The following is a 25,913-nucleotide window of genomic DNA, read 5'->3' as shown; positions in this document are numbered from 1 at the left end:
CTTTGCAAAATACTTAAGCTGAAGTAAGTCTGAGGTAATTATTTATGTAAATGTTGAGGAATCAAATTTACTACTGAGAGTACAACAGCGCTTCAGCATGTGTATTAGACTCGCATGAGTTCTCAGTGTGTGGAAAAGACATGTCAGGCATTTATGTTTTCCTACTTGCTCCTGTATGGAGCATGTGGGGGGCAAAAATGTGGCATGGGGTGGGTGGGCACTTGTGTGTGTGTGTGTGTGTGTGTGTGTGTGTGTGTGTGTGTGTATTTTCTTGTCTCTAAGCTTTACAAGCAATGTGGAAGAGAGGCAGTAGAAATATTTTACATTATGAATCATGAAGATGCTTTCTGCTTGTACCAACCATCTCTCTTGAAAGAGCAGTTTTGCATTACAGAGATTTTTCTAATTATGTTATCCTCCTATACACCATTAAGGATGTCAGCTTAACAGCTTTCAAGAAGAGATTGTGTATTAGCTCTGTAACTTTATGACACTGATGAAGAATTTCATTCATGATCCAAGACTGTCTTCCTCTTCTTGCAGCTAGTTTGAGGTGATGATTTTATACCAGTTCGGGGAGTTACCCGTAAGTATTTGACTGATGAAGTAGTTCAGAGCTGTATAACAAATCTGTTAAGCTTTTTCCTTCTCAAGTACCTTACCTATCTGTCATTTTGGAGTAAACAACCTTACACAGCACCAACATGTAAGCAGAAACATTTTAAATTTCATTAGAGATTTTCTCTTTTAAATCAGTTTCTCAATGTCAATACCTCTTTGTAAATAATGGCATCATTATGGGCTACTGAATTCGCACAGCACCTGGTGTTTTGATACACATCTGGATTAATGACTGCAATATTTTCTGCAGGAAAGCAAGACCTGTTTTCTGGAGGAATTATTTTGTTAAAACATTGTTTACTTTTAATTGAAAGTGTTTAATTTTCAAATATTACAGGATTTTACAGTAGAGAGGTGCTAATAATTTATATTTTGCTTACTTGATTTTACTGATACTCCTGGATGAAAACAATTCATGCTATTTTTTTCAGTCTTACAGGTCTGATCCATATACAAGATATCTACAGCAAACAGTACCGTATTGCCATCTGTAAAACAGTGGGAATTGCATCAGGTTTACTATGTGGTCTTGTTACTTTTCAGCAATTCCTTGTACTTATCATTGATACACAATTTTCCGTTGTGTCCTCAAATTCTGTATTTGTGTAGTCAATGAAGACATACTGAGATGTTACAGCATAGATGAGCCTCTGATATAAGACTTATGTTACATCTACCTTTCCGAGTTCTGGCAAATGGTACAAGTAGTCTCTGACGCAAGAACCCAAACACTCTGGTATTCTATTTAAGAGATTTCACTGAAGTATGTCTATGCAGCTTACTGAGGGATACCTGCATGGCTTTGCAAGCAGATGCATGATTTGCCATCAATACTTTTGGCTGTTGCTCTATGTTATCTTTTGAACTGAACGTCCTGTGATCTTCATGAAATTTGCTGGTATTTTGCCATATTTGTCGTCATGTTACATGTCACACAATTTTCCATGACCCATTGGATGAAGTATTTGAGTGCACCTCAGCTGCTTTGTGTAATTAGTGCTGGAGGTCAAGCAGTCTAATTATTTTAATGTTGACACAGATTAAATTTTGATCCTTCTCTCCTTACGAATTCCTGTCCCCCGTAGAAAATGTACAGTCTTCTTGGCTAAAGGCAATTTGTTATTAGGTTGTCCTTTTACTAGATACAGGCGGTGGACAAAAAAAGAGGAAACCCCAAAAACAAAACACGTTACCATGCCTAACATGTCATAGGGAAAACTTTGGCATTCAAAGCAGCTTCCAGTCATCTCAGAGTGGATAAATACACTGGTCTAGTTTTCAAGGGAATCTTATACTATTAAAATAGTAACAAATTCAGGTAATGATGATGGAGGTGTATCGCGATCTTGCACCTTCTCTCCAAAGTAAATGACAAAGGTTCAGTAATATTGAATTTGGTGACTGTAGTGGTCAGGCGAGATGTGACAATTCATCCTTGTGCTCACAAAACCTTCCTAGAAAATGCAAGCTGTGTGAACAGAGACCCTGTCATCTTGAAACACAGCATCACAATGGGGGAAGAAACATTGTATCACAGAATGGGCTTGATCAACCAGAATGGTCACATAATCCTTGGCCGTAATGTGACCTTGCAGAGTAACCATGGGGTCCATAGAGTACCATGATACGGCTGACCAAATCATCACTAAACTGTTGTCATGTGTCACATGGATGTAAACTCGGCAAGAAGCTGGATACTGTGAAACAAGTCACATATGACCAAATGACATTCTTCTATAGCTTCATACTCCAGGGAGCACATTTTCCCATTATGGGCCTTTCCATCACTGATGTGTGGTTTTGGAATTCCAGCTTGCCCTGCAGTTCGCTGCTTCTGGAGCTGCCTTCATGTTGGTTTGGTGCTGAGAGGGTCTGCAAGTATGGCATCGTTCTGAATGAATGATATTTCTCCATGTTCCTTGTATGCAGTGTAGACCTTTGATATAGTGCCTCTTGAAAAACCAAACACTCAATCTCCTTTGGTTATGGAAACTCTCACCATATGAACATCAACTATCAACCAAATTCTAATTCACCTGGCTCTGACACAATGTACTCACAATTATGCAGGACTCTGTTCTGCCCACAACTTCCACTTGCAATGTACTGAGAATATTGGAAGGCGCCATTCATGGTCAAATACAACAGCACAACCTGCAGACCTGGCTAGCATCTGTGTTTATGTTCAAACATGCATATGTTGTGGTATTTCCACATTTTTGTCCAACCCCTGTAATATAATAATGCTTATATTGCTCCTGAAGTAATCAGCTGTAGCATCTGGTAGTTGATATAAATAACATAGTACTGTATTTGTTTCACATTAGACTGCTATCTTCACCCAGATGTTTCTAGTCACATCCACGATCAAGTGCTTTGGACATCAAAATATGTTTCATTAACACAATGTGGAAGAAACATCTGGTGAAATCTAGGCTAATTTTCTTATAGACATATCTCTCATACTTAAACATTCCACAACTGTTTACATTCAGTTTCAACAAACTCTTGGAGTCTGCATTACAGAAAGGTTACAACTTAAGTAGATGTCTAATTTTCAGATGTCCAATAAGATTGAAAGTTCAGCTCTACACACAGTATTTTGATGACTGACCTGTCTTCAATGTCAGATGATGGTATTAAGTGTGCTTGTAGCTTGGAAATTAGCCAGGATTTGAGGTGTATTTGGTGTTACATCACTGTTCAAACACCAGTTTGACTCCTGACCTTTGACATACTTTTGTTGTCTGGCAACCGTACTAGCATTCTGTGAAACATACACCAACTTAGCTTTATCCTTTGCTCAGTGAAATCTGATGCATCCATATTAAGCTCACAAATGTACAGTGCTTTCCGCACTCAGAGTTTCATGTGAATGCATGATTTGGATGACTAGTAAAATACTCTTGCTTTGAAATCTGTTCCATTAAATTGTTTAATGTCTACCTTATCTTCTCTTCTCTCATTATGTCAGATGACTGTATCGTAACAGTGTGTGTCTGTGCTACTTGGATTGCCCAGGTGAGGCTGTATCATCTGTCAGGCAATCATAATGTTTGACACTTAATATTTTTGACATACGCAATGGTTAGGGTTTATGGTCAACAAGAAAGTGTATCATCTGTACCTTTGGGTAAACATGTTTAAATTTTAACCACACAAAACATTTGGAAACACATCACATGTTATTAACATTAGAAATCATAGTTCGTTGCCTCTGCAACTAGTTGCAAATTACATTTTTTTATTTCAGTTTTAATAAAGGATCATTGATCAGTGTTACCTACAGCTATTCAAATTTCCTGTTTATGAGTTAGTAATTAGAAGTCTGTGATCTAATTGTTAAATTTATAAAAAACACTATCATCCACTTGCAGAAGATATACTTAAAGATAGCATGTGAGGTAAAATGACATTCTTCTATACTCTACTGAAAGCCTGACAGGCTTCACAAACTATCTGATGCAAGTAAATTGTTACAATCATGTAACTCCAGCTGAAAAAAGGAAACATCACGTCCAACACCTGAATGCTTATGAAATACTATCAATTCTCATCCATTTGCTTAATGTATGAAGCAAATTTTGTTTTCCTGTTACAATAATGGAAATTCCAGGGTGGAGCAATGTGTGAAATAAAGGAAAGGCAACCACTCACCTATAGCAGACTGATGTGTGGAGCACAACAACGCACAACAGACAACTGCGTTCTCACTAATTTTTGAGTACTAGCTCTTTTTTCAGCAGTAGGACACACACACACACACACACACACACACACACACACACACACACACACACACACCTGTGGGTGTGTGCCTTTGGGTGTCTGTGTAGAAGTATGTATGTATTGAAAAGCATGTGTATGCTGTTCTCTGTTGTGTGTTACTATGTGTCACACATTGATTGGCTATACATGAGCGGTCACCTTTCCCTTATTTTGCATACTGCTAAATTTCTTTTTCTTATAAAACAGCATTACTAAGCATGTAACTGAAGTATGTTTCTGTATATGCCCATTTGTAGTTGATCTTTGAGAAAAAAATTGTGCAGCAATTTAAAGTTTGATTATTTTATATGCTGAACATTGTTTTATTAATACAAGACAAAAACCCATATAAATAAAAAAGTTATTGTCACGAGAAAACTCAAACAGTAGCAAGTATTTGTCCATTATTACCCCATTTGCATGCACTCTCACAGGCAAGAAAGTATCAATTAGTCTATATGAAAGTAACTAGCAAGTTAGTAGACAGTAATTGGGTGCATATCCAGATTGTAATGTCCAAACATGTGCCAGGTCCTAAAGGGACCAAGAGTGTTGTCACTGACCCCTTTTTATTGACAAACTCGGTCTTGATGTTTGCTTAGCAATTCTGCAGGACCAGTGTGAGTTTAAATAATTGATGAAGTGGTTGGATTGTGTGAAGCACAGTATCCTCATGTGTAGCCCCCGGAGATGATGGTTTAGGGGCACTCTTGTATGTAGTGATCTTGTTACAGTGACAATGGGTGTGTGCCTGTGAAAATTGTTGGGTAGCAGTGGGAATCTGCCTGGTGGGAGGGGATGACAAAGTCATAGGAGCTCTATGTTGGAGCAGTGGCTGCTGGAACATGAGTCGGAGCGGGTTCTGGTGATAATACAAAGGTAATAAAAGATAATACAAAGGTGAGAATACAAAACTTAGCCTTGGCAGAAGTAGAGTAGGTCCAGCAACTATCACATGGGAACTGGGCCAGACAGATCCTCACCTGATGCCCCTAAGTGCAAGCCAACACACACATCCCTGAACTGTATCAGGAGTGCTGTGACATGGGACATAGTAAGTTAATAACTGTCCAGTACTACTGCCCTTCTCAGAATTTGAGACAGCAATTCAGTCCTTGTCTCTGTCCCTTTAACAACTTAATGAGATGTAGATACTAGAGATCATACGTAGGCTCTGTATACTAACTTTAAATTCACCACTAAGCCCTATGAAGTTGTTTCTGAACTCACTGTCTCCGTTGGTTTGGAGGCTTTTCTCTCTGGTCTGTGTTGCTGCCCATTTAGCTGGAAACTCGTCACTAGGGTCTGTTTGTCAGGTACAAGTGGACTCAATTTGTGTTGAAAGGAGAGCAAATACTCACGTTTGCAGGTATAATTATGGCATTGCCACTACATACATACACGTAGAGCACGACAGTTATGATGTAGTAATAAAATGACTGACCGGTTCTAGGTGAATATTGTTCTGCATATAAATGTGACTTTTTTGAACAATGCTGTAAATTTGTTTTAATATTTAATCTCCATTCAGAAAATGTCTAACAATTACGTTGACTTACACACACTTTCAACACACTACTAAGTCTGTGGTGACAGTACAAGAAAAGATGACATGAAGTGCTTTCTCTAAATAGTTATCAATTACAACAGATTTACAACACTCTCAAGAAAGCTACAGAAATTAAAGCTAAGGTGCACAACTTGCTGTTAGCCCATAAATGCAAGTAGCCATAATCAAAAGAGTGGTAATATTGCTTTGTGCCCAGTTTTGGTTTGACAGAGCATCTATGTTTTCTCATGGTGGAGGCAGAATAAATAAGAATACAAAAACTTTGCATTGGATAAAATCGGTATGTTTTTCATCTGAAGCTTGAGTCACCTCCTCAGCTAATGGGAATTGCACTGCCTCTTGGGAGCCTAAAAGCAGAATACACCACCATGGGCAGCCAAGATAGAGCATTTGCTTTCACATATTGGCTAATTGGTATGAAAATAGTTTTGATTACAGTATGCTGAAGATGTGTCTTCTAAGAAATGGGTGAGAGTTCTCAACTCCATTATAGTTAAGATTCAATCTGTGCTCAACAGATTCCAAATGCACTTGTGCACTCCATCGGGGTTGAAATTGCCCACATAGTGTCCCCCTGCATCATTGAATTGATCTCCTTTAGTTCCTGGGCATGCCACTCATTGCCTTTTGAAAGTTACATAACAAGTCATGTTTTTGAGATGATGAAAACAGACACTTCATCAAAATTACCATGTTTCATTTAATAACTGCGCAATCTGGACAAATGACAATTTTTTCAATCTATCAGATGGGAACAGTTCTGAGAATTTGTGGCAGAGGTCATCTATGGCTAACAATTCTTTAACATTAGAGGTTAATGTAACATTTTTATGAAATGAAAACTCGGACATGGTAATCACATCCAATCCTAAAATATTTCTAGCGATAGGCACAACTAAGGAGAGCAGGAAATGCCTATGTCTTCAATAAATCACTTACAGAGAAAACTGATCTTTGATGGGATTTCTTTGTCCACTACAGCTAAACAAATGTTACAGCTGAGTTGCAGGAGGCGAATGTGAACACAGACAGGTATGTTTCACAGTGGCGAAGTCACAGGCTTGTGGCTTGTTGGTGTATAGGGAGGTGGCATAACGGTGATAAACAGGCATCCTGGTGGTAATCATTTGGGGATGGTTGAGAAGTGCTGAAAGAAGCAGTTTGTGTCCTTCTTGCAGAAATTTAGGCATCAGTCAACAGATTGGAGTGTTGGTTAGCAACAGTGTAGCCATGGTGTTCTCAAACCTTACCTCTCTGTGTCCCCTACTGACATCAAACCCATTGCCACAGTCCTTACACATCTGATCTACTATACCCATATTGTAACTACTTCTCCTTGTAGAAGACGATTTACGAATAAATTTGTGGCACAGGCACCCGCATTTCACTCTTTTATGACAACATATTTATGTGCCACCTAGAGAAAACCTTCCTAACCATCCACGATCCTAAACCCCTGGTCTGGTACAGGTTCACTGGTGACATCTTCATGATAGATATCTAGGGCTTATACATGCTATCCTCATTCCTTCACAACCTCAACACTTTCTCTCCTGTCCACTTCACCTGTCCCTTTTCAGTTCAGTATACTACCTCCACAGAACAACCCAGCTTTCCAGAAGTCACACTACCTACATCCTTATATCATAGTCAACTAAAATCATGGAACGATAGCCAAAGTAGTTAAGAAGCCACTTGCAATAAGTGGGAAATCCAGTGTAAGTCCCAGTCCAGCACAAATTTTGATATCTGAATACTGGGTAGTAAATATATACAGGTGATGTCAAGGAATTTGCAGTCAGCAAATTAATTTTGAAGTATCTCTTACCATTGTAGATCAGTGTCAGTTCTTTCAGACATGCATGTAAGCTTTCATTATTGTTTATGTGCCTGTCGACTGCTCAGATCCTCAACTATATGATGAGAATACAATTTCTCTTATTTATGTGTCAGTATGACTTTCCTGAGTCATACCTGTAATAATGAGACTGCTGTGTGGATGGCAAGGTCAACTAGAACCTCCAGCTGAATTGTATTGAGTGTCTGTGGAATTTGATTGAAAAGGGTATTACAGCTAGCTGGCAAATACCTCAACTGTTTCAGGCATGGAAATGCTGTTATTTAGTATTGGTAAAGTTTTACTTAGATACTCCTCGCTCTTCTTCTTTTCCTTCAGTGTTTGTCCAGCGTACTTGCGGGGTCCACTACATGGATCCATTGTCTCCATTTTGCTCTATCATGGACTACATCTGGGTGGATGTTCAAGCATTTAAGCACTTCTCTCACGGGCTGCATCTGGGTGAATGTTCACACATTTAAGGTCTTTATGAATTGTATCAGCCCAACATTGCTTAGGTTGTCCTTTGGGTCTACTGCTGATGACTTTAAGTGTGTTACCCGCCTTGGGAATAGAGTCATCTCTGGCTCCTACTTCTAAATTTTTGCCACAAAGTTGAATACCAATATGGGATGTTCATGTTTACAATGGAGACTGTAATAATGGGTAACTTGACTTGTTTCTGCGCAACAATTTCCTCACATCATTGTATTCATAGTGAAGAATTACAAGCCACCTATTTTTTATATTCCTGTAATTTACTATTTATCTGGAAGTGATCTTTCTAAGTAATTTAAAGTAAATGGAAAGCTCAACTTTCGATAATATGTGATTTCTCAAGTGACCCCTTAATTGCTTGGGTCACTGAATTCCACTTAATTTTTCACAATACACAGGTAAACTGAAAAAAGGCCAAATGGGAAGAAAATACCGTAAATATATCAGACAGGGTTTTCACAGGAAAATTTGTTTGTGAAGTAAAAGAAAGGGAAGCATTAAACATTAAAAATGATAAATATAAGTAACTATTAAGCTCAAAATTAGCTGCATATTTTCCTTTTTCAGAACTTTTGTTGTACCCAAGAAACATCATTACATTATGCTTTCGCAGAGTTAACATTGGTGCCAAAGTCCACCAGACCAAAAAAATTACATATAGTTGGTATGATTGGTGAAAGGTTTTTCCCATTGCATAAGATTTATTCCTTAAATTGTCGTGTGGATTTGTTATTTACACTGGATGACTTTGGGTGACTGTAAAAATTAAAATGCCTGTATTCAAAATTGGCATGTCATTGGTTTGTTGTTAATTTCAGCATTTTTGTATACTATACTGCATTACCTTCAGACATAACATGATAACCCACCCAGCTTATAGGCTGTATTGATGTAGGCAACTGTTGGTTTTTGTATTACCCAGGGCATAAGTCTTGTAGTTCGAACTTGGTTTTCCCGTACTGAATTTGCATACTGCATTATATTACATAAGTATAATAGGATATTCTAATTTTTAACTTACAAGTTACACATTGTCATTTGCTTCTTGAATCCCAGCTCATGCTGCTTTAAGTGATCGATAAGTGGCTGTTAAACCTGTAACAAGGAGAAAAGCTGTGCATGAAGCATGTTTGTTGACAGTTAATGGTTGTTATTACATTGACATGATTTTTGAAACACAAAATTTTTATTGTGGGACAACTTCATTCATTACATGACTACTTAGTATATGCAGAAAACTTATACTCAGTTACTACTGTTACAGAGACCTAAATTTCAATCACGTCATGATACACCAAATCGAAGAGGATCAAAGAGACTGCAAGTGTAAGTACTCTGCTGTGCTACTGTTACTATAATATGTGCCATGTGTTACATGTTGTTCTTAGCTGCCACAATCTTATTTAGTTTTGCTGGTGATTTGATTTCAAATACTTACTACAGGAAAACCAGTCAGATTATAGTACCATGACAGTGAAGTTGGTGCACATGTGATTTCGTTAGCTTTTGAGGAGGATCTTGTTACAAAGTCAGCAATATTTTCAGTCTTGTTTATGTGCTTATCAACTACTCAGCTATATGACAGGTAGTTTACCTTTACCTCTTCCATTATTTGCCATACAGAAGGCTGAAAATTTACAATTTCTTCCCCAAAAGCCTGGTAATATGAAATTTTTAGGTAGTTTCTCATAAGATCTATTGTTGTTATTCAGGTGTATGCTGGTTTAAGCATCTCTAAGATTTCTGATAAATGATCTTGGTGCCAACAAGTGAATGACCCTTTGTGTTGTCTTTTTCCCACAAGCTTGATGTTCTCAGTTAACTTTACCTGATATGGGTTCTAAAAATTTGAGCTGTAGCCAATTGTGGGTCATGCAAATGTTGTGCAAACAATCTGTTTTTGAAAATAATTTGCAGTTTTCCAGTATCTCAATGATGAATTGAAATATGCCAATTGCTGTATACATAATTGAACTTTTTCAGTCTTTTCACCTCATAGCTATAACTATTGTAACTACCAGATATTTTTGTGGCAGTTTTGACTCAATGGTCATGATGCACTGAAAGGGCACTACCACCACAAAGTTACATTTTGTTAAGTGCGGATTGCCCCCCCCCCCCTCACCACCACCACCACCACCACCACCACCACCACCACCACCACCACCACCACTGGGATGGCATTTTTGTCAAGAAGTAAACAATTGATATTACAAGGTCATTCAATAAGTCCTCAGAAAGAGAAAGAGATAGATAAACAAAATTATTTCAGGATTTTAAAAAATATTTTTCAACATAATCCTCTTTTAACTCTCTACACTTTTACAAGCATTGCTCCAAATTTCTTAAACTATCCAACTTGTAGGATTTCAGAAGATCTGCAAAACAGGCATATGTATTGGGTGATTACCTCCTCATTCTAGGTGAACTATTGTCTGCTGAAAGTAAAAAAAAAAAATCACTGGGGGCCAAATCTGGTTTATGTTCCAGTAATTTGAACTGTAATTCCATAGTTTTGGCCATTGAAACTTCACAGGTGTGCATCCCTGCATTGTCATCATGGAAGGAAATCTTTTCTTTTTCAAACAAACATGTTTTTCCTTGAGTTCTTCATTCACCCAGTGCAACACACAATACTCTCCAGTTATTGTTGGTCCCATTTTGAAGTGATCACTTAGACTATTCTGCATGCACCCCAAAAAACTGTGGCCATCACATTGCTGACCGATTTAACTGTCTTCACCTTTTTTGGAGCCCATTTCCCTTCAAAAACCCACTGTTTTCATTCTTCCTTAGCCTCTAGAGTGTAGTGGTGTACCCATCTTTTGTCCAGAGTTTCCTATATATGCTGAAACCTGGAAGGATTTAGACAGGAATGTGCCAAACACAACCTGAGCATTTATTCTCCACTGAGAACAAATGCAGCATTCATCTTGTGGATGTTTTTTTCAGACCCAATTTTTTGTGCAAAATTGTAATTGCTCTACCTTGTGATACACCTGTGGCTTCAACTATTTCATGCACTTTGATTTGTTGAACTCGAATTTTATCATAGATTTTGTCTGTTATTTCAGAGGTGGTCACATCAACTGGGCTGTTCATCGTTTGTGAATGTACACTGATATCTAAAGTCATTTGCCCACTTCATCCAACTCAGTTTTGATCTGTATGAGTATTAAGCCCTTTAAATAGAAGTGTTTAATCACTGCTTGAAAAGTACTTTCTTCCATGTTGCGAAATAAACATAAGCTTGTTGCTTGAATTGACTGGAACAATGACATCATGTAATTAGTTCAAAATTAGAATTATATATTAATACCTTCAGCTGCTGATGGGCATTGATATATACCAATGGGGACAGGTGAAAATGTGTGCCCTGACTGGGACTCGAACATGGGATCTCCTGCTTACATGGCAGATGCTCTATCCTTCTGTGCCACCAAGGGTGCAGAGGACAGTGCGACTGCAGGGACTATCCTGCGCATGCCTCGCCTTATATGTCCACACACTACATTCGTAGTGTCCCTATCCAGCACACTCATTACTCGTGGAAGACATTCTTACTAAGTCCCGTAAGAGTTCGGCTAATACATGTACATCCGCATAGAAGAGGAAGGTCATGGCCGGTATTGCCAGAACTATATACTTATATGGATATGGTGTCTGTTCTTTCGGACACTGGGGAACAAACACTGTAACATGGGCTGGACCTGATCAGTCAAAATGGTCACAATTTCTTGGCAGTAATGCAAGCGTGCGAGTACTAATGGGGCCTCGTGGAATATCAAGATGTGGCTGCCCAAATCATCACCGAATCCCTATCATGTTTCACTTCTGGGACATCAGCTCGGCCAGAAGTTGGACATAGTGTGCATCAAGACACATCTGACCAAATGATGTTCTTTCATTGTTCCATAGTTCAGCTTTTATGACTTAGGTTCTGTGTTTTCCTGTTATGGGCATTTTCATTACTGATGAGTGGTTTTGGAATTCCAGCTTGCCCTGCAGTTCCAGGCCTATGTTGTCCTGGTGCTGACAAGGTTCATTCAGTTCTGCAATAACTTTTTCAGCTATTGTCCTTTTTTAGGCACAATCCTCTTCAATTACCAGCTGTCAAGATCACTCAACATACACTTTCATCTGTGCTGTGACTTAGTGGATATTTTTCTGCTTTCCCATGGTGCCTCATGCAACATCAAACACTTTGGCTACCTTGGTTACGGAGGCACCCACTGCATGAGCATCAATAATTTTCTCATGTTTTAGTTCATTTAGCTCCTACATAATGCGCTCACAATGACATGGAATGCAGTTCTGACAGGCTGACACTGGCAACATATTGGAAACATTGCACAGGTACCATTCATGGTTAAATACAACAGTGCAAAATGCAGTCAGCTGTCATCAACATTTATCTTCAAGCATGCATTTCTTGTTGTGCTTCCACTTTTTTCTCCAACCCCTGTACACAAAGCATTGCCTCATGGGATAGGAATATTACGTTCCTTGAAAAAAATCCTAAAACTGACTGTGGATAAAACTCTGCATGTTTGGATTAATAGCTCAACACTTAACCTCTAAGATATAAATTTTATGTTACTGTTATGCATTGTGTTTGGTATTTTAATTTTTGATGTATCATTCTTAGCTTACACATAGTTTCTGGAATGAGAAGCAGTAAGTCTTAATAAGAGGATTTAAGCGGTTTTCCTTTATACCTAGTGTTATGAGTAGTTTGCCATGAATTTTAGTTGCTGAATGTGGTTATCCTGTACTTTATATGTTAAAGTATGATCTTGTGAAAGTTATGTTCACTGATGAGCAAAGGCATTATGAGTACTACCCACAGTGAGATTAAATGCCACCTGACAGTGTTGCAAACACAGTAAGAGAAGTATACAAGTGGAGCAGAGTTGAATGGAGAATCATTCTAGTGACAATACAGACTACAAATGGAGAAAACCACTGACATAAATGGTTTTGACTAAGGGAAGATTGTTGTGGCACCCTGACTGGGGACAAGCACATCGTAAGTGGCAAAGCTTGTCAGCTATACGCATGCTGCTCTAATGAGCATCTAGAGAAAGTGCTTGAAGAACAGTGAAACCACAAATAGCTGACAGAGTGGTGGATGTCCATGCCTCATCTCAGAACACAGAGGTTGGAGGCTTGTCAGCTCTGTAAAGCAGGGTAGGAGGTGTGTGATGATATGATGGCAGAGTTCAGTGCTGGTGCAGGTACAAGTGTTTTACAGCACATGGGGGTTCATAGCAGACGTCCACCAACTGTTCCCACGTTTATTCAACTACATTGTTCCTTATGATCACAATGGGGATGGAATTATCAATATTGGACTATTAATGGAAAATAGCTGCCTGGTCAGATAAATTACATTTCGTGTTACACCAAGTTTATGGTTGTGTTCGGATAAGCTTTTTCATTCAGGTGAAGAACTGCTTGAAACCTGCACTATGCCTCAAAAGCAGTAGTTTGCAATGGAGGACTTTTACCTGAGCTTCCATGGGACCACTGATAGTTATCAAAGATATCGTGACAAATGCAGACTACATGAAAATTACTGATTACAATATGAACACCTGCATTTTGGTTTGAAGAATGGACCTGTAGTTACAATGTGGAGAATGTGGTTTTGAGTAACTTGGATAGATGCTCAAAGACATGCAAATGATCACTGGAGAACTCCAGAGTTTGGGTTCCAGTGTGTTACAGAATCCATGTCACAAAGGCTGATTACAGAGCACTTAAGGGAACAAATTTTAAGTTAGGTGAATGTGCAGCCCAGTTTAGAAAACATCTGTGGTAGTTCCTTAAGAAGGAATACAGGACGGGCTCTGTCAGTGCCATTTGCCTTTCTGTAAGTAAATACCATGTCGACGAGCTCTCGATTTGAACATGGAACCATTGTGTACCATGCTGTACCACATCCATTATAAGGTGAGTCAGCAAGAGAAGTGGCTTGGACACAACATTACCAACTACTATGGCACGAGAGGGTGCTAAGGTATGACTGCAGTATTTCCAGTTCAAAAAGCCGACAGTATTTCCAGTTCAAAAAGCCGAAAGGGTTGCTGTTGTATGGGATGTGCTCTGGTACACCATTTATAGTGGTAAAGATATTTAATGGATGGAGAGGGATCATGGGCAGGTAAACTGGGACAGCGCATGAGGCTTAGCCAGCAGATACTGACACTGACACTTCTTCAATGACGTACCAATGGAATGAGCGACTGAGATGGAAATTCCACCAAATCATAATTATGATCATTTAATGCACACACCACCACATGCAAAACTATACCACATTATTGCTAAACTTCAACAACTTTACTTAATATTAAAAATATAGAGATTACTTATGCCTTTGGTTAGCAATAGAATATTCATGTTAATGTAATATTTTATGAGAAGCTATTTGTTTTAAATATATAGTGTTTGATGTCATTTTGTCCAGCATTTGAGCATGATTTATTATGAAAATCTTTTTACTAATGTTGGGCTTAGGTCCAAAAGTTGTCTACAATTGTAATGTAATGCATGTCACTAGGATGGAATGAAAGCAAGCTATAAGAAGTAGCGGGTATAAAGCATTGTGAGCTGGTCTTGCATGTTGACACTGGAAGGGATATAGTTGATGGAGTTCAAAGGGTTAGGAGTTCTGCCTCCAGGATGCGAGTTCGAAAAGACTGTGTGATTGATTTGTGGCCAGCAAATGGCATTGTAGTGCAAGTCTTGAGGCCATAGGAGATCTATTTTGCAAATAAAACTATTTAGATAATTTATATTAAAAACAAAGGTTCCAAGACTTACCAAGCGGGAAAGCACCGGTAGATAGGCACAATGAATAAAACACACAAACACACACACAGAATTTGAGCTTTCGCAACCGGCAGCTGCTTCGTCAGGAAAGAGGGAAGGAAAAGGAAAGATGAAAGGATGTGGGTTTTTAGGGAGAGGGTAAGGAGTCATTCCAATCCCGGAAGCGGAAAGACTTACCTTAGGGGGAAAAAAGGATAGGTATATGCTCGCGCGCGCGCGCGCGCGCGCGCGCGCACACACACACACACACACACACACACACACACACACACACACACACACACACACACACGCACACGCACACGCACACACATCCATCCATACATACACAGATACAAGCAGACATATTTAAAGACAAAGAGTATGGGCAGAGATATAAGTCAAGGCGGAAGTGTGGAGGCAAAGATGATGTTGAATGACAGGTGAGGTATGAGTGGCGGCAACTTGAAATTAGCGGAGATTGAGGCCTGGTGGATAACGAGAAGTGAGGATATATTGAAGGGCAAGTTCCCATCTCCGGAGTTCGGATAGGTTGGTGTTGGTGGGAAGTATCCAGATAACTCGGACGGTGTAACACTGTGCCAAGATGTGCTGGCTGTGCACCAAGGCATGTTTAGCCACAGGGTGATCCTCATTACCAACAAACACTGTCTGCCTGTGTCCATTCATGCGAATGGACAGTTTGTTGCTGGTCATTCCCACATAGAAAGCGTCACAGTGTAGGCAGGTCAGTTGGTAAATCACGTGGGTGCTTTCACACGTGGCTCTGCCTTTGATCGTGTACACCTTCCGGGTTACAGGACTGGAGTAGGTGGTGGTGGGAGGGTGCATGGGACAGGTTTTACACCGGGAGCGGTTGCAAGGGTAGGAGCCAGAGGGTGGGGAAGGTGCTTTGGGGATTTCATAGGGATGAACCAAGAGGTTACGAAGGTTAGGTGGACGGCGGAAAGACACTCTTGGTGGAGTAGGGAGGATTTCATGAAGGATGGATCTCATTTCGGGGCAGGATTTTAGGAAGTCGTATCCATGCTGGAGAGCCACATTCAGAGTCTGATCCAGTCCCGGGAAGTATCCAGGCACAAGTGGGGCACTTTTGGGGCACTTCTGTGAGAGGTTCTGGGTTTGAGGGGATGAGGAAGTGGCTCTGGTTATCTGCTTCTGTACCAGGTCGGGAGGGTAGTTGCGGGATGCGAAAGCTGTTTTCAGGTTGTTGGTGTAGTGGTCCAGGGATTCAGGACTGGAGCAGATTCGTTTGCCACGAAGGCCTTGGCTGTAGGGAAGGGACCGTTTGATATGGAATGGGTGGCAGCTGTCATAATGGAGGTACTGTTGCTTGTTGGTGGGTTTGATGTGGACGGATGTGTGAAGCTGGCCATTGGACAGATTGGACAACACTATAAATGGACATACATTAAGGAATTTAGACATTTTGTTCACAAAATATTCACATTGACTGTGTACTCCTTCATGAAATTTGTTTACTTTATTAAAAACATAGGTGAGCTGGTTATTTAGATTTGATAGGGTGAGTGTCTTTGGCTGCAAGAGTTTCTAAAGTTTATGTCATTTGATTTCCAGGCAGTGAGTGGCCAGACAGTGCAGGTGTTATGAGCTTGATTTTTTTGCGACCCCAGATTACATTGTGATGTGGAATTTTTCTGTGAGCAAGACCATAGAGTAACTCTAAAGTTTTCATAGGAGAGTGTGATGATACACTGTGTGAAATTACAAGTGTGATTAATTACTCACAAATTGCAAGGGACACTTTGACTCTACTTTTTGTGAATTGTATGACTGCTAGATTTGCTGAGCTATTCGAATTTCAAAGGTATTCCTTGTGTCACCTAGCAACATTTATTTATTTATATTGCAGTTAACAAGTCTGGAAAAAGCTCACAGACTTTTTTTTATTTTTTTCTTTTTCTTTTTTTTTCCATTCTCAAGATATGTTTATCAAAACAGAATGGTAACTAGCAACCACCTGCAACGTTTCATGCTTAATGCCTTCCCTGATGATGATGGCATCTTCCAGTAGGATAACTATTCATGTCACAAGGCCAGAATCATGCTACAGTTGTTGGACGAGCCTGATAGTGAACCCAAGTTGGCTATGAACAGATCTGTGAGACTGTTGGGTGTCAGCTCCATGCACACAACCCACCAGCCCATAATTTAGGGGAATTGTGTGACCTGTACAGCCATCTGCTGCCACATACCTCCGGAAATGTACTAAAGACTTGTTGAATCTGTCATGCAGAATTACTGCTATATTGAGTTCCAGAGGTGGACCAACATGCTGTTAAGCAAGTGGTCAGAATGTTTTGGCTCATCAGTGTATATTTTGATTGCATTTTTCTTATTTGAGGGGAACAGCAATTAAGATATTGATCTGTTGCCTTTTCAATTATTCAAAAGCTGATTAGTACCTACAATTCCATGTTTTTAGAATGCTTGTGTATTCTGTTGTTGTGAAGATATTTTCCCTGAATACAAATGGTAAAATATGAAAACTGAGATTTTGTGTAACAGTGTGTTGGTCATGTAATGACTGTTTACAGTTTGTATACTTTTTAAGCTCATAAAAATATTTGATTTTCAGATTTGAGAAGAAAGCTAATAAGATGTTGATGAGAGCATCACAAACTATAGAACATTCTACTGGTCTCACCTTAGGCACAAGGCGAAGTGCTATTCATCTGGGTCAGTAAGAAATAAACTTTGAATCTTATTATTTCTTTAGTCACTAATTTAGGCTAATTTATATTTGATAAAAATTACTCAAGATAAATAAAGATATAAACATTCTTGCAGTGCCTTGTAGCTAATTGAGATGATATTCCAAAGTTATGATTTTAAAATTAAAGCTGCTGGTCCTAAGTACCTTTAGAGGCATATTATTAATATAATGAAATCCTATCTTTAATAAATCTCACAACACAGTTATTGCGATTGGACTGTAGTGAAAAGTGAATGTGTGCTCATATGCCAATGGCCAAGTGGAAACTTATAATAGGTCTAAGATGTGTCTGCAAAGCTAGAAATGTGGATGTTTGGAGTGTGTGTGCTGATACTTTACACTATAAATAAATGAATTGTGAAACTTGGCATTTAATTTTAAGTGAGACACACAGTCGAGTTCAGCTCATTAGTGAGTGCTGCAAAAGTTGCAGTATGAGTAATTTTTTATCAGAATGATTTTAAGATTAGGGGCATATATTGCTAGTGATTAAAGATTTGCTGAGTAAACACCTGCAATATTATTGGGAAAACATCCAATATAAAGACAGACTTGCTCTTACTCTCTGGAATAAATTCACTGTTGTGCATTTGATTTGGCATCTCAAATAATGGAAACTGCAAGCATCATCTTTACAGTGACCAGCAGTTATATTGTTTAACCTAGTAGTAAAGAGTCTTCTTATGTTTTTTATACACAAAATATATCCCATCAGACCATATGACATGCAGTGATCCATTATGAATTTCTTTCAAAAAAACTTTAAAATAATTAATGCCGATTTTTTTCTGCTACATTTTTCTGTTGAAACTATGTTTATGAATAATGAAATATCCACAAAAATTACTATCAGTATTATGCTGTGAAGAGTCATTAAGTTGTGAGGACACACATTCAAATTTTGGACCAGTCAAAGCTTGGACATCAAATGTATAAGAAGGGTCACCAGGAATCAGACACTCTGTGAAGACTATTAACGTTCATTACCACCATAGACTCTTTTATGAACTTGTAGTGAGGAGAAGGGTTCATGCTATCTGGCAAGCAAAATATCACATGGTGGATGAAGCAATGAAGATATAAGAAGCAGGCAAGTGTAGACAAAGAGAGCTTTCTGATTCAACAGAAGTCTATTAGTTTCAAACTTAGCCTTAATTTTTTAAAAAGTGAGTACACATTGTTTGAAAGTTGATCACAGAGAGTAACCAGAAAAGAAGAGAATTTATGCTCTCTTAGAAGAATGCTAAGTAGACTGGTAAGGAATAAGGTGGTTTTCCATAAAATCAGCTTGGAAATCATACTTAGAAAAGATCAAGTAGATGAAGGAACAGGGTGATAGATCATGTATTAAGACATTACAGTATATCTCCTCAATGGTAATGTGGGAATCAGTAGAGGGCAAAAATTGTAGGGAAGGGCACATATTGGATTATATACAGCAAATAATTGATGATTTTGGGTGTACATGCTACTCTAGAATGAAGACACCAAGATGCAAGAGGAAAATGTGGTGGGAAATGTCAGAACAGTCAGAGGACCAGTACCAAAAAGAAAGCTTGACAGTTGGTCTCCTTAAGCACCATTTGCAAATGGAATCTGAAAGGAGGAAATAATAGTTTTTTTTTTAGTAAATACCATTTTTAAAGAAGGCCACTGCAGCACTGTGCTCAGTGATTTGTGCATGTGCACTGACTATCTGCAACAGTTGCTCAGTCACAGACACAATAATGGAATAATTTTTCCCCATTTACATCTATTTGTGCATATTTAAAAGTCTCAGTTAACTGAAAATTCCATCAAATGTGAAATACAGGCAGTGATTAGTTTTCTGTGCACTAAAATCTCAAAAAGAATAAAAGTTGACAGTTTATAGATAAAACCTTGCAAGTTAATGGGTTTAAACAATTAGTTGGTCATACTAATGTTAATTTTGAAGTGTGAAGTGGGTGACTACCAGTCATCTCTAAAGACTTGGTGCTAAAAGTTGATGCAGAAGTTCAAGAAAACATATTTTGTCCTTATTTAATGAATTTCCTCATATTTTGAAAGTAATCTCTATGAAACTCTTGCAGAACACTTAAATTACAGGAAATTGTATTAGAGACAATTCTAAACATACTGAATGGAATCCACAAAACTTTTTGAATTTCTTGAGTGTCACAGTAATACAGGTTATGGCTCTTTAAAAGTAACCATTTTACAAGCCAAAGTAAACGCACGTGCGCACGCGGACACGCACACGCACACACGTAAGCTTAAATGCACATGCGTTTGTGCGTGTGTGCGTGTGTGGGTGTGTGTGTGTTTTATTCTAGCTTGTAAAAGGATTACTCCAAAAGCCATCAGTTTTTCTTTCTTTTTGTGTGTGCCAATTGACAACTTTTAATACTTTTCATTTTCAGTAAGTGGTTTTCTTAATCCAAAAGTATCTACAATCTACCAGAGCTTTCATACAACACTTAGGGGTATTTAAGCAGAATTATCACTGGAGCCAAAACTTGGGTGGCTCACATTAAATGTGTTATGGGATGGGCAGGCACTGTTGTAGGCTTTTTTGCCCCAAAGTAACACAATAAATCCTAACATACACTATGTGATCAAAAGTATCCGGACACCCCAAAAAACATACGTTTTTCATATTAGGTGCATTGTGCTGCCACCTATTGCAAGGTACTCCATATCAGCAAACTCAGTAGTCATTAGACATCGTGAGAGAGCAGAATGGGGCACTCCATGGAACTCAGACTTCGGACGTGGCCAGGTGATTGTGTCACACTTGTGTAATATGTCTGTACACGAGATTCCACACTCCTAAACATTCTCAGGTCCACTGTTTCCAATGTGATAGTGAAGGGGAAACGTGAAGTGGAAACGTGAAGGGACACATACAGCACAAAAGTGTACAAAATGGTTCAAATGGCTCTGAGCACTATGGGACTTAACATCTGAGATCATCAGTCCCCTAGAACTTAGAACTACTTAAACCTAACTAACTTAAGGACATCACACACATCCATACCCGAGGCAGGATTCAAACCTGTGACCATAGCACTCGGACGGTTCCAGACTGAAGTGCCTAGAACTTATCGGCCACATCGGCCAGCAAAAGCATACAGGTCAACCTCGTCTGTTGACTGACGGAGACTGCCAACAGTTAAAGGGGGTCATAATGTGTAATAGGCAGACATCTATCTATACCATCACACAGGAATTCCAAACTGCATCAGGATCCACTGCAAGTACTATGACAGTTCGGCGGGAGGTGAAAAAATTTGGATTTCATGTTCGAGCGACAGCCCATAAGCCACACATCACGCTAGTAAATGCCAAACTATGTCTTGCTTGGTATAAGGAGTGTAGGCATTAGACGATTGAACAATGGAAGAACGTTGTGTGGAGTGAGGAATCACAGTACACAATGGGCGATCCGATGGAAGGGTGTGGGTATGGCAAATGTCCGGTGAACGTCGTCTGCCAGCGTGGGTAGTGCCAACAGTGAAATTCGGAGCTGGTGATGTTATGGTGTCATCATGTTTTTCATGGAGAGGGCTTGCACCCCTTGTTGTTTTGTGTGGCATTATCACATCACAGGCATACATTGATGTTTTAAGCACCTTCTTGCTTCCCACAGTTGAGGAGCAAATCAGGGATGGTGATTGCATCTTTAAACACGATCGAGCAACCTGTTCATAACACACAGCCTGTGGCAGAGTGGTTACATGACAATAACATTTCTGTAATGGACTGTCCTGCACAGAGTACTGACCTGAATCCTATAGAACACCTTTGGGATGTTTTGGAATGCCGACTTCATACCAGGCCTCACCACCTGACCTCGATACCTCTTCTCAGGGCAGCACTCTGTGGAGAATGGGCTGCCATTCCCCAAGAAACCTTCCAGCACCTGACTGAACAGTCCTGCAAGAGTGTAAGCTGTCATCAAAGCTAAGGGTAGGCCAATACCATATTGAATTCCAGCATTACCGATGGAGGGTGCCATGAACATGTAAGTCATTTTCATCCAGGTGTACAGATGCTTTCGATCACATAGTGTATATTACTAGAAGTTAACGGAAATTCGTAGAGCAGTTGAAAACAAAAGATTTGCTTCATGATAATGTCTACCCATATTATTACTTGAGACAAAATTTTCATTCTTTTTTTTTTTTTTTTTGTATTGACCCCTTGGTAAACACCTATTACCAGTAAAAGGTTACAGGATGCCAATTTTTATCAAGAAGACAAAGAGCACTTTATATAAGTTTTTTGACTTGCCAAGAGGACCAGCAGACCAGCATTGAGCTCTTGTTTAGTTTCAGCCTGCTCCTTAAATCACCAAGCTCATTCCTTTCTGTGCCTAATACAATCAAATTATACAGGTTTTTTTTACACACATTTCTATAGGATATTGGTCAAATTAGAAGAAAAATTCATGTAATTACACATCCAAAAACCAACACCTGTCGAGATATGAGCCAGTATGTCCCCTCATTTCCATTTGTCTGTTAAATAGGAGTAGACACTATGCCATGGCTGCATTTGGTTACCATGCATCCTGATGCCTCTTTCAGCTCTTTTTTGCACTGAATTATGCACTTATTACACACTTGGCTCCATTTGGTGCATCTCACACTCCTGTGACAGTTGCACATTTGGAATGGTTTGGGAACACACCAGTGCCTTTAAATGTCCCCATAGCCATAAATCAAACTGATTAAGGTCCAGTGAACAGGGAGGCCATGGTACTGGTCCTTCACAACCAATTTATTGCCTATAAAATGTTGTGGTGATGGAATGTCACATGATCCTTTGAAAATGGGGGTGGTACCTCATTGTACACGTATCAGTCACCTTTCTGCAAGGGTAACATTCTCCAATAGTGGTGGTAATTCATAGCTCAGAAATCAGTGATAAACAACACCTGTGAACCTGGCAAACTGTGTGGCCATATGAGTGTCACTAGCAGTCCGTGCCTACACATACATACTGATGCGAACCTGATGCCTCACCTCCATGGCAACTCAAGGATTAGCATCTGCCCACACTTGCATATTGTGGCAATTCACTAGGCCATCTATTGTGAATTCTGCCTAATCTGTAAATACTGCTCACTACTTGCCACAAGTAAAGCAGTCCCTTCAAATTTATAATAATTTTCCTTGTAGTTTTGACCAGTACTACCTCCTGTAAGAATATACACCACCTAAAAAAAAGCACCCTGTATATGTTTCACATCCTGAATCCCACCACAGCTGCAGTGAGGTGGTGGTATCGCATCAGTCCTGTGGAGATAATGTTGGTAGTGACCGTAATTGAATTTTTATTTGTAAATAGTCCTCAAAAACTGGCTTGTGTTCCTTTGATCAGTGGAATTATCTTTTATTTTCTATTTTACAGTCCAGTATTGTGCCAATGTAGTTTGTGCAGATGTATTTGAATGTACCAGGAGCCCTTGTGCCCACTTTCAGTCATTTGTTACTTGTTCCAGTAATCTTTAAGTATGTCTTTGATAACAACAACAATCATTGCAATCTGGAATGTATTCCTTTTGTACATCATTCTTTGCTGTGTAATTTGCAGATTGGTTGGCTTTTCCTGTCCCTTTCTCACCACAAATGAAATATGCACACCATTCCTTTGTAATTCTGAAATAATACCTGCTATTTGATATGGGAAATAGTACCTTTTGCCATCTTGACCTATTGATGTTAGTCTTTTGCAATGGGGAGAGAGAGTTAATTATTATTACATTATGATCCACTTGAATCATTGTAGTAGTTCTTACTGATCATGCAAGTATGAGTTTTGTCATACTAACTGACATCTCCTCCGAAAAGCAAAATAGACTGCAGTTTTTACTTCCGGTATATCTTCATATGTATAACTGAAGGCATTATCACATTTGCACATGTGCATACATAAACGTGTAGCACTAGGCCTTTTTGGAGAAAACTTTGTAATTTTTTATTATTCAGAGCTGGAATATTTGCATAACCTGTACTCATAGGCATGCTATGTACCTGATGGATATTCATGTATTGGTGAAAACAGGGTAGTAGCCCAACTCTTTAGATTAGATTCTAATACTTGTTTAATACTGAAAATGCTCCAACTGGAAGTGGAGAGGATTTGTAGTGATATAGCTCCTTATTGTAAAATCACAGACTTATTTTGGCAAGTCATCCATAAGGTGTTGTATTTGTTTCAGAGTACTTTCCACACCTGTGTACAGACACTTCCATTGTTTTGACCAGTAGTGCATTCAAGGCAGTTGATCCTGAGATGCCTGTGCAGAGTAGCAACACTTTATGTTGATATGCCAAGTGAATTCAAAAGCTGCCGGGAAGCTGAAGTATCACCGGCCACAATATGTACACAGGGATGCACAGTGATGCTATGTGTGGTTTACAGATGACAGATGTAGTGTGTCTACTCCCTACTTCTCATAACTGAATTGTAGCCAACTTGCTTACTTAATGTCTCATAAATGCTGCACTAATTGGTTTCTTCTCCATCACTCATGAGCTCCAAAGCTCATGCAATAAACAGTGCATAATAATGTTACAAGTGGGTATGTCTAAATGCTAAGAACAATAAGAATCATAAAATGTTAGGATGCCAAGAAATTCTCTTTTATTTCACCAATTGCAAAATTATTAAAACCATTTCTAGAGCCAGTATTTTGGTAATATTCATAACAAGATTCCTAGTCATTAATCATTAGTTCCCAAGCACTGCAAAAGTCACAAAAATGCTTCACATGATACTTAGAATCAACATGAGATTGCACAAATATGTTTTATGGTCATACACAAGTTTGCATGTTGCCAAGTTGAAAGCTGATCATAGACTGCTTAGTGAGCTATCTTAACAGTTTGGCACTGGCCCTTTCAGGGTTCACTTGTGATTGGTCTGTTATTTCCACCAGGAAGCACTGACAGTAACTACAATTTGCAATTAGCGTTTCCTGGAGGCAGTGATACTGAAATTCTTAAACAGTAACTATAAATGCTAAAACATTCACTTCTTGGCACCCAGCCCAGCGTGATAGGTCATTCTCCAATCTCTCTCTCCCTCTCTCTCTCTCTCTCTCTCTCTCTCTCTCTCTCTCTCTCTCTCTCTCTCTCTCTCTCTCTCTCTCTCTCTCTCTCTGCTCCAGTGCAATATGGCTCTTGTTCGTTGTTCGCCTGGCCAGTCTCGGGCTTTATGACCAACTGGTGCATTTTTCGATGGGTCTACTTAGTGATCCTACCTAATTACCAGCCTCCAGTAACAAACTCTTTCTGCAATCTGCATTAAGACACAGCAACAGAAATGTAATAAACATGAGCAGGGTTTTAGATTAGATTAGATTTACTTTCATTCCAATTGATCCATTGTGAGGAGGTTCTCGAGGATGTAGAGCATGTCAGAAAAACAACAATATATGACAAATATTTACAACTGAAACAAATAAGCTCAGTACCTTCCACAGGTCCCAAGTGCAATGATTATTATATATATATATATTGTTCACTGAAATTGTTATATTATACAAATCAGTTCGTTTTACTGAGAAATTCATCAATGGAGTAGAAGGATTTGGCCACCAATAAATCCTTTAGGCTTCTCTTAACCTGAATTTCATTGGTTGTTAAGCTTTTTATGGCTGCTGGCAAGTTATTGGAAATGTGTGTTCCTGAATAATGCACACCTTTTTGTACAAGAGTAAGTGACTAAATCCTTGTGAAGATTATTCTTATTTCTAGTACTTATTCCATGAATTGAGCTGATGGTTTGAAAAACTGATATATTTTTAATGATAAATTTCATTAAGGAAAAAATATATTGGGAAGCAGTAGTTAGTATCCCTAGTTCCCTAAACAGGCTTCTGCAGGATGTTCTTTAGTTCACACCACATATAACTCTTATTGCACATTTTTGTGCCCAGAAAACTTAAGCTGCTTCATTTTTATATCCCATGTGTCTGACACAGTTCTTATTGCAAATAGAGATTTGTTAAGACACTTCAGCAGTTCTGTGGTGTGCTATCCCCCCAGTTGAAT

The 25,913-nt window shown here is 39.0% G+C and overlaps 1 protein-coding gene across 2 annotated transcripts in view; it reads left to right on the top strand.

Annotated features, from left to right (window-relative positions):
• Nucleotides 1-25,913, top strand: part of LOC126334756 (exocyst complex component 7) — a 101,482-nt gene that overhangs the window by 18,673 nt on the left and 56,896 nt on the right. For both annotated transcript variants that reach the window (XM_049997324.1, XM_049997326.1), the window contains exons 6-7: nucleotides 9,559-9,620; nucleotides 17,731-17,831. In XM_049997324.1, the coding sequence (XP_049853281.1) occupies nucleotides 9,559-9,620; nucleotides 17,731-17,831 (163 nt within the window). The remainder of the gene's footprint in view (nucleotides 1-9,558; nucleotides 9,621-17,730; nucleotides 17,832-25,913) is intronic.

Source organism: Schistocerca gregaria, chromosome 2 (genome assembly GCF_023897955.1).
Source record: "Schistocerca gregaria isolate iqSchGreg1 chromosome 2, iqSchGreg1.2, whole genome shotgun sequence".
Classification (NCBI taxonomy): Eukaryota; Metazoa; Arthropoda; class Insecta; order Orthoptera; family Acrididae; genus Schistocerca; species Schistocerca gregaria.
Note: the sequence above shows the minus strand (reverse complement) of the source record. Positions and strands in the feature narration are given on the sequence as shown.